Raw genomic sequence first — 10,513 nt, 5'->3', positions numbered from 1 at the left:
AAAGTAAATTATTCCATACTAATATTGCCATATTATTTTCACTGCAATGCATTATTCGGAAGGCCTGTTTACATACAACACTGTGTGGAGGTCCTCGATAGATAATGTTTGTTAGAAACCAGTGCTATATTGCTAAATATTGAGTGTGAGCGTCACTTCCATCCTCTACCTGGTACTCTGTACAATAGAAACTGCACGTTTGCTCGTCAGTATAAAGAAGCACGAAGGATCAGGAGGAGGAGGGCGGGGGGGGGGGGGCTCGAAGCTCCCGCACGATTCTGCTCCCGAGCAAGTTAAAATACAACACACAGTTAGCCGGGTTATAATTTGTAATGCATGCCAAAAATGTACAATGGCTCCTAGTCATAACGATAGAAGGAAAATCTTTAAAAAAGGATTGCACCTTTCAATTCGGTAGTCTTTACAGTCTACTTCTAAGCTGTGTGAACTGCAGTCGAGTATTTTGTCACAGTCAGCGTGCCGTTGCCAACAAAGGGTTCTGTGCCAGCCTGAACATTGATCAAGTACTGATCGGGCGCAATCGTGTTGATGGCTGGGAGCTCATTGAAGAACTGCTTGAAGTCAGTCGAGAAACTGTTGATGGTGTTGGCGGCGACATAGGAGAATACCGTCATGTTACCGTTCATACCGTGGATCAAACTGAAATTGACGCCGCCAATGCTCACCTCTTTGATCGGTTTTTCCGTATTCGAAAGGGGTCCAGCTCCACCGATGGCCTGGAGCCACACCATGACTTCATACTCGGCGGTCCCACCAAGGGTTGAAGCTGTGAACATGTCGAACGCAACGTTGGCAACCAGTTTCCCCTCATAGTCAAAGTTAAACTCGATAACCGAGGGAATCGATGTGACGTTCGCGATCGGCACATGGTCGAACTTGAGCGCCGCGTTGGCGAACGACTTGACTTGCCACGCAGTTCCATTCCAGGTAAAGCTCGTGTGCCATGCGATAGTCGAGTCATTAACACTATCAAGGCCCCTGCACTGGTGGCCTCTGGGGTCGTCAAACGCACCCCAGAGGTTGTTGTAGAGAATGTAATTGTCAGTCTCGGTCTTATTCTGCTCGCCACAGAGCTCAGACTTGACGGAAGCGGCGACAAATGCTACGGTAGCGAGGGCAACAGCGAGCTTCATCTGGCTGGCGATAAACAAAGTGAGAAATGATGCAAGAGTCACCTACTGGTTTCCATACCTACACTGTACTGTACATGTAGGTAGTGCGCTCTTGTGATTTGAGCGATACCGGTAGATGGATATAATATCTACGTCGAAGTACAGTAGTAGACTACAGATATTAATTAAAGGATTTGGAGAGTTAAAAGAACAGCGGCAGGCACATTATTATTATATATAACTAGCCGAGCGCCGCCGCGTAGCGGCGGTAGTTTAGGTTAAGCTCTACTTGCTTTGGCCTTGCCGCCTCCGCTTCGCTTCGGCGGGTTAATTATTTCAAAAATATGAACCCCTATGTACTTCATGAATTTCATAATTCTGGGTTTAATTTAGACCAGTCGCTACAAAATGCTGAGCTCCCAGTAAGCCGTGCAATTATTTCTACAAAATGCTGAGCCCCTGGCATCACACTTACCATGCTTAAAAATATTAATTCTGGTGATCTTGACACAGTCTCTTTATTATTGTTGGCTACTACATAAGTACTGGCGTGACATTCGTCAGTCATCGCTATTTTCATGAAGTTTGATAGGTTTACCTAGAGAGCATCATACAGTCCGTGTTGACTCGGGCACATGCTTGCCGTGTCGTGCTGGCATTAACGGCAGATATGTGCCCAGCTCAAGAATCACCAGCACTTCAAATAGCATGTCTACAAACGATATTGAATATATTTAGCTTGGCGTCGTGCTCGATATCATGGGCCGTTCTGAGGCGCTGTGAAACTTAGCCCGCATCAATGCAAAGGACAGTAATGATCTATCCAGGTTGCACTTCTTACTCTCTTGTACTGCCTATTTGAGCTTGTAAGTAACTAAAAATTGCTAACTTCTCACTCAAAACTCACTGAAAACTATAAATTTTTCGAATTGTAATACTTTTTATGCATGCAGCCTTCATTTTGTGCTGATTCAAAAGTCATTGGACAGTCGAACCTGTCAGTTATGATTAAACATTAGAATAATGCGTCGCACGACGCTTGCGGCAGCGTTTTTTTTATTTGATATATGCCAAAATGGTTTAACTATCAACTATACCCTAAGTTTAACGTTTTGTTATGGTGTCTAATTAACCAGCTCTTATGTTGTGCTGTTGTCTATCCTCCAATTAAAACTTTATCCTTCGCCTATGTCGGTGACACGTCCGCCAGTTAAGCTGTATCGGATTTTGCTGTCTAAACAATTCTTAGAAAACAATGGCTTACAGCAGTATCACACATGAGCTCGTTTTATTCAATCTAAAACTTTCTATCTTTGTGAATCAAGTGACAACGTTTATTAGCAGCGTTGTTCTTACGGCCAGCTGTTACGGCCAGCTCTTCTGTTGTACATGTACTACGATTTGGCAGCTTAGTAGTTACCTCACTCTCAGATAATTAGATAATATATCTACAACAAAATAGTTGTAGCTATTAAAGTCATTGTACAGTACATTGCATAAACTATTAAGTACATAGTATACGTATATTATAGTATGACCTCCAAAACACGCATTCATACGTGCACGCTAAGCACCTTGCAGCATAGGAAGCGTCTTTAGGGGCTATTTCATTTGAGAATAAGTAGCTCTCTCTGTTTAGCACTCAAATAGTAAAGCAACATGCATTATTAAAAAGTAAATACTTCGTAATATAAAAACGCTGCCGCCTTCGGATATCGCTTACAGTAGTAATTGTCATCAGCACATATAAGTTCTTTTTGCTCAATCTAAACCTATCTATCTTAGTGGCTCAAGCGACAACGTTTATTAGCACAGCGTTGCTCTTACGGCCAGCTTCTGTTGTACATGTTCTTCTGTTTGGCAGCTCAGTCGGTTACCTTACATTCAGGATATTCTTAATATATCTACAACAAAAACAGTTGTAGTTATTCTTTTAGTCATTGCTTCTTGCAGAAACTATTAAGAATATAGTATTACGTATATTAATAGTATGGCATCGAAAACACGCATTCCTACGTGTACGTTAAGCACCTTGTAGTTCTTTAGGGGCTATTTTATTTGAGAATAAGAAGCACTCAAATATTAATAGCAACATCCCATTTTAAAACAGTACAAATTAAAACTTCGTGCGTAGTATTTAAACGATGCCGCCATCGGATGATGGATAGTCTTGTGCAAATCTCCATATGTGCTCTGTGAACCACATGAATTAACTTATGTAAGCTACATAATTCAGTTTTAACCAATCGAAGCCGCCTTCGCTCCGCTCGGCAGCCAATGATAAAGCTCAAAAACCTGAGCGTTTCGTGTGACGGACGGACAGACACCGTGCTAGCCTTGATACTTTAGGACTAGCCGTTCGCCGCCGCTACGCGGCGGAGTGGCATCCTTCGTTGGAGATGCGGTAACCTCAAATTTAAGTGCTTCTTGGTGTCGCGTACCTTCTTATCCTCATTCACCTCAGTAGGGCTTGGTTTCGTGTACTTAACCACTTACCATTCCGTAGTCTCATGTGAACCCGTATAATATCGTTGTTTGGTACGCTTCCATTACCCCGTACTACAGGTTGGATGTCATGTTCTACAGTGGCCGTCGCTCTTCCGTGATCTTCCCGGCTTCGTGGTTCCCTGCTCACCCGTGGCACACGCTGCTTAGCGATTGTCCTGTATTTGTGAACTCGCTCTCTCACAGTTCTTAGTGGCTGTGTGCTAGCTCCTTTGGTCTCATGCGCTCCCGTAGTACGACCCTCTTTCGTGGCTGTTAGATATTCCGTGTTCTCAAATGTTTACGTGGATTCCACAGGCTTCGTGTCCATAATCATTCATGGTAGATAGCGTTTCATTTCTGGTTACCCTCGCCAATGGGTGATCTTCCGAAGTTTTCTGTCACCTGTGTGCCGCGCACCCCTGTGGTGGCTCCATCTACCGCGTTTTTGCGCTATCGTGCAATCACAATGTGGTTATGCTGTCTATGCTATCGTGATTGCATAGTATATATGTTTTGTCAATGTTATCGCGTTCTACGATGGTTCCGTGCTCCGCGGTGTGCAATCGTGGTCTCCAGGAGCGTTTCCCCGCGCTTTTGTGGCTGGTAGGCCGTCCGGGTAAGCGTGTTTTTTTAAATGAAGTATCGTCCTTAGTGGCCCGACGATCTCAAGCTCTACAGTCCTATCGTGCTCAGTGGATCGGTGATTTCCCGTGGCTTCTTGTTCTCCCATGTTTTAGTGGCTGGCCCATCGTCTATGCTATCGTGCTATCTCTTGGTGTCGCGGTTGGTCTGACGTCCAAGCTTTCGCTATCTACAGTCGTATCGCGCTCCCCAGTAAGCTCCGGCTCTACCCTGGTATCGTGTTTCACTACTCGACAACCTCCCGCTAATGGTCTTCCGCGGCTTCATGTTTGGTTGGTCGACTGTGCTCCGTGTTCAGCCGTGGTGCTATGGGTGAATTTCTGTCCGGGCACTCCTACCGTTACATGCTCTAACGTGGCTTCGAGCGTGCATGCTCTTCCGTAGCCGCGCTTTTTAACTTGCTGGGGTGTCTATATATTTAGTTCCCTTTCGGGGCCCGTACGCTCCCGTCATATTCTTGTCCTTCTGTCCTTTTCATGGCTGCGTACTTCTCCATCTTTCACGCTACGTATAAAACATCATGGATTGCATCGGCTAAGTCCTCTAGCATCGTCCATGGTCTTCCGTGCTTCGTGTGGCTCTTTTATCCTATCGTGTACATATTGTGGCATGGTGTTACTTCGTATTTCGGGCTCTTGCTTAGTCACGTGCCTCCGCGCTAGCTGAATCACAAACGCTGTTCCGATTTTGTTTGATGTACAAGCATATATTGTTGGAAAGCTCACACAATATCTTAAGGTCGCACACTACGTGCACAAATACAAAGGAAGATGATACTTTTTCATGGGGGCAGTGTGAAGTGCAGGGGTGTAAGCCACAATAATCTTATTTTAAAGTATTCATATTATTATTATTAGTAATAAAATTGTGGTTATTTTTCTAACGCTGATTTAATAAATATTTGCACTATTACTACTAATATCTGCAAGAACAAATCTGAAATGTCTTAGTAGTACTTTTCAAAACAGTAATGTAAGTTTAAGTATTAGAAAAGAACTACGAAGCGAAAAGCATCATTCTATTATCAAAAAGACCTAACGTTTTGATTGAGGCCGAAATATACGTCACCAAAGCCTTCAATTTTTTTCAACAGCTCCAACGCCGATATAGTACGTGTGTGCTTATCGGTGCCTTTTAATTATGCTAGCTAACGCGTACACAGGCAGCGCCCTTTGTGCGGCCTTGCATACCGCACCTGATTATGAGAGCAAAATGAAATTTGAGCAGTGCTTCTAAGTAGGATGTGTAGTCCACAAACAGTGTGTACAAAACACAATGTCGATTTTAGCCAATGGGGGCCGCCTTCGCTGCGCTCGGCAGCTTTTTAGCGAATCGAGGCCGCCTTCGCTGCGCTCGGCAGCCAGTAGAACGCGCGTATTAGCGCGGGTTTTATTAACCCTAGCCGCGGCCGGACTGACGGACAACACACTCCACTAGAGGGGTAAGATAATAAGACTAGCGCCCTGGGCGCCCGCTCCGCGGACGCTAGGGCATGGTTGATTGATGTAGAGAGGGCTGACCACCTCCGCTGCGCTGCGGTGAGCTCAGAAACCCTTACTCAAAGCAAAACTACATTTAGTATATAAAAATAATGTGCTCAAGCTATGTTGCGTTGCACCAAACGATGCCTTAGTAATTACGTGTTCTACATCACCAATTGCCTGTCAATCTACCTCTTCTATTTTTTAAAGTCATTTTTGACAGCATCACTTATACAAATATCTGCGTGACCACTGGCTGTTACAAAAAGATACCCGCGTGAGGGATGGCTATTGTAGAGCGTCATGGTACAAATAGACGTGACCGTAAATTACTGCGAAGAAGAAGTATTCGCGGCTATCACCGGGACTTAAAGTCATCTGCATAATGAACACTGTCTTTCCCTAAAAGATTTTGTCTTAATTCTCGGCTGAGCGCTTCGCTCCTGAAATGCCACACTTTCAGGTGCGCTTCATTGCAAAGTTACTTTCGGTTATTTAGAAGGTGGATCAGTATCATTGGTGCGCCAAACCTCAGCATAAATCGGTGAGGAGATCCCAGATAAGTTTAGCAATAGTAAATACGACGGCCGAAGTGTATTGGGATCCAACGACATCGGGTGAACTGAGTGACGTGTACTTTTTGTCTAGCCGAGAGGTATTCTATACCATATAGCTGATTGCGACGGTCTGTTAGAGCGAGTTTTGTCTGTCTCCGCATGCATAGTATTGTTTAGAGCCGTTAGTATCTGCCGAGGGTCACATAATATACCAATTTCGCCTCTCCATATGCCTCGCTGAGCTCTTCATAGTATGATGATTTCATTGAAGGGCCTGTACGCGATGTTCGCTGACTCGTATCAATTAATCAGATTGTAATTAATGAACAATTTCATCTCATATCCCTTCTATGATAGGATGAACGCCATTGACTTGCTTACCGACTTATTTGCATAGCTAATGATTATCAGAGATCCGTATATCCTTTCCGAGTGACATTTACTGGCTCCAATATGTATAGCGAGCATACGAAGCCACTTGGCTGTAGGCATAGTATCAGATCGTAGTGATATGTAGACTTTTATCGAATAGTAGCTCGTGTACGTTACATAAAGTACTTTTGCTGTCTACTTTTCAGCTCGGCGTGCTATTTGATGTGTCAGTGCATAGCTCATTTCGCAAGGTCGCAAATGGGTGTATATGCTATGCCCTCGGGATAGCCAAAATCTATGCATAGGGGCACTGTCGCTTTCACGGTACATTTGCGTCGTCGTGCTGGCTTACTGTGCTTACGCTTCTGATGTATCCGTCTATATGACCAGGTGCGTCACTAACTGGGAACAGGTCAGACTGCACAGATACAGGCTAGCTGACTGCGTGTCTGTTGGATGATATATACACGCGCGGCGGGTACGCTTTATAGTCACCCGCGACTTAACCCAGCTCCTAGCTCTTCCATTGTGGACATGGAGGCAAAGTATAGTACTGCATACAAATACATCGACCTGCCACGCACACCTGTATGGTCAGCACTACCGCACACGTCCTCACGTCTATATAGACACCAACTTATTTTTCGCGCGTGGTGCGACTCAATACTGTAGTTTCAATTCTGAGCGCGCAAAAGTGTAATATAGTATGTGAACGTTAGTGGTACATAAAGCATGATTTAGCTTGTGGCCAAATGAGTGAGTGTACTTGCCATCTACGGTGACGCGTATGCAGATAGGAACGGCCAGCTTGCAGAGGTACACAGTACATACCTCGTGCTAGATATTATATGAAACGCGCTACGCTCTATAGGTGCGTCAACACGCTTGGTAGCGCCACAGTCAGCTTACGGTATGTGCGACCCCAAGCCTCAACACCGTCAGCCAGTATACAAAACTATGCGTGGTTAGGGGCTATCAGGATGTATATCCAAATTACCTGCTCTTCGGCTGCTTCTTTTGCTCGATGTACTTGGCGTTTCGGGCGGTCAGCTTGCGAGGGCGGCTGCGCCTCTTTTTCTCCTTGGGGTACCATTTAGAACCCACCGCCTTATTGACGTTCGCCAGGCTTTCCTTGCGGCGTACTTCGGCCGAATCAGGTGGTGGGGGCTTTTCCTCCCAGAACTCAACCGCTTTTGGGCCGTTCTCGCAGGCAATACAGCGCCGCACGATGTCCCGCCCGCTGATTGTACGGAACGCGTAACCGTACTGCAGCTTCCCGCAGCAGAGCAGCGCGCCCGGGCATCCGTCGTAGACCGCTGTGGGTTCAGCAGAAACGGGTCAATCTTCGCCTCGCATTGCTTGCACGTAGGGCCCACCATTTTGCAAACTGTGCCTATGTTAGCAAATTGTATTGTTTTAACCAATTACTTGCGTCCAAATATTAGCCAATAGCACGGAAATATAAGGCAGGTATTTATTCTTAGGCAAAATACTAAAATGTTTTAAAATATTACTATTTGGCGTTGCTATAATATATTATTATTAGATTTCCAAACAATTACATACATTACATGCAATATAAATTGACTAAAACAATCATCTTTCGTGTGCGCATGCATCCGTCGGGTTCGGTGCACGGGAGCAGATAGCGCAATGGCCATGCAGCCGCGCGCCATCTTGCACGCTGACAGTGGTGAGGGCCAGGTGAAGTAAAAAAGATTCGCAAAGTCCCTACAAAAAGCGCTGGTCGTGAAGCCTGCTTTATCATTAAAAATTATTATTGTCTCTACTTTAGAAAGTGTGTGGAAAATAGCATCGCCGAGCTCTTACAAATACGGCCTGTGAAGCTTATATTAATACTATTTATACTATTAATATCGTCTTTACTTTGAAAAGTCTGTGGAAAATAACATCGCAGAGCTCTTACAAAATACTGGTCTGTGTGAAGTCTACATTAATAATAATAAATATTTCTATTTGAAAAGTGTGCAGAGCTTTCAGATAAAAGGGTGAATACTGTGCCCGATTTGCAGTACTTACGACAGGTTTTGCGTAGCTGAATGTCAATAATCAAGTATCTGCGCAGCTCGCCTGGCTGTTTGCAACCAATCGATGCGTTTCGTGCTCGGCAGAAATGTTTACATTACGTCCAATCGCGAGGGAGAGAGGCGGTCTGATCGTGCGACAGATCCAGTCAGTGTCGCAGGTCGGCTGGTATTGCCCAATCAGGGCGCGAGTTAATTGTGTAACGCTTTTGGATATATTTGTAATGTTGACATAGTTAGGTCGAGTCAGAAAGGTAGACGCGGGTGGTACGATGGGAGGAAACTGTATTAGACAGGCCGGGTGTAGCCATGCGAAAAGGCAGGAAAAAGCAGCAAGACGGGGAATGCGACGGACGGACGGACGGACGGACCGACACGCTGCAAGGTTAGAAGCGGAGCGACTAGCTCTCTGGGCGCCCGCTCCGCGGACGCTAGGGCAGGGTTGGTTGGTGTAGTGTGGGCTGGACACCTCCGCTGCGCTGCGGTGTGCTTAGAGTTTCTACTTAGAGCGAAGCTACATATAATAAATGTATACTGTGATCTACTTTTGTTACGCTCCAAAACAACACCGCACACAGTATTTATAGTGCTCACATGTTATGGTAGACACGAGCAGGGATTAACGTGATCTGCAAGAAGAGCACCATCTTACCCGGAAAGGTTTTGTCTATAATCTCGTTTGAGCGCATTGCTCCCAAAATGACACGAATCAGAGGCGCGCGTGGTTGCAAAGCTAATATATGCTGTGCGAAAGACGGATCAGTACCAATGATGATCCCAAATTGGCATAGATAGGTGAGGAATCTCAGTGTAGCTGGAGTAAATGCGCTTGCTCAAACATATTACCATCCGCATGTCATCGCTCGTAAGGCAGTCGACACCATATCATTGATTGCAATGGTCTATTAGAGAAAGGTCTAGCCATCGCCTCGCGCGAAGTATCTTTCAAGATAGGTAGTATTTGCCGATGGTCGCCACAACCATCAATATTTTGCTTTGAAATTATTTCTGCTGAGCTGTTTGTGATGTTACTGAAGGGTATTTCCACTATCTTCCGCATGCATTTATCTTACTTGCATAGCTGATGTACTTTCTGACTTATTTGTATAGCTACTGACTGACAGAGTGGCGTAAATCTTTTCCGACTGACAATATACTGGGTCCGATATGTACGACAAAAGGCCTCGTCCAGATCGGACGAAGAGGCACCACTGCGTGCACATTCTTTTGACCGGCTGCAACATACGAAGATATATGGCTGTAGGCAGAGTATCAGATCGTAGTGATAACTAGACTTGAATTGAATAATAGTTCATGTTCATTAGATGGAACACTTTCGCTGCCTACTTATCAGCTCGGCGTGCTATTTGATGTGTCCGTGCATATATCGCGAGGTCGTAAATGAGTGTATTTGCCACGCGCTCATGATACCCAACCTATGCATGGGGTCCCTGTTTCCTTATCGGGACGTTTGCGTCGTCGTGCTAGCTTTCTGTGCTTACGCTATTGATGTTTTAGTCTGTATAATCAAGCGCGTCACTAACTGGGCACATGCCATTCCGCAGCGATACAGGTATGCTGAACGCGCGTCGGTTAGCAGTAGCCAACGCGATATATACGCGCGAGGCGGGCACACCTTATAGTCATCCGCGACTCAACCGAGCTCTTATCTCGTTCATTATGGGCAGGGCACTAAAGTACAGTACTGCGTACAGCCACATTGACTTGCCACGTCCATATGTACGGTCTGCACTCTCACGCAGTGGTAGTATCTATGTAAACCGCAGCTTATTCGT

At 45.3% G+C, this 10,513-nt stretch overlaps 1 protein-coding gene across 1 annotated transcript; it reads right to left on the bottom strand.

The window, feature by feature from the left end:
• Positions 1–434: 434 nt before the first annotated feature.
• Positions 435–1,154, bottom strand: PITG_16992 (cell 12A endoglucanase, putative; the record flags this gene model as incomplete). The annotated part of the gene is made up of 1 exon (XM_002897157.1): positions 435–1,154. The coding sequence occupies one exon, from the start codon at positions 1,152–1,154 to the stop codon at positions 435–437; it is 720 nt and encodes a 239-aa protein (XP_002897203.1).
• Positions 1,155–10,513: the final 9,359 nt, after the last annotated feature.

This window comes from Phytophthora infestans, genomic scaffold (genome assembly GCF_000142945.1).
Source record: "Phytophthora infestans T30-4 supercont1.47 genomic scaffold, whole genome shotgun sequence".
Classification (NCBI taxonomy): Eukaryota; Oomycota; class Peronosporomycetes; order Peronosporales; family Peronosporaceae; genus Phytophthora; species Phytophthora infestans.
Note: the sequence above shows the minus strand (reverse complement) of the source record. Positions and strands in the feature narration are given on the sequence as shown.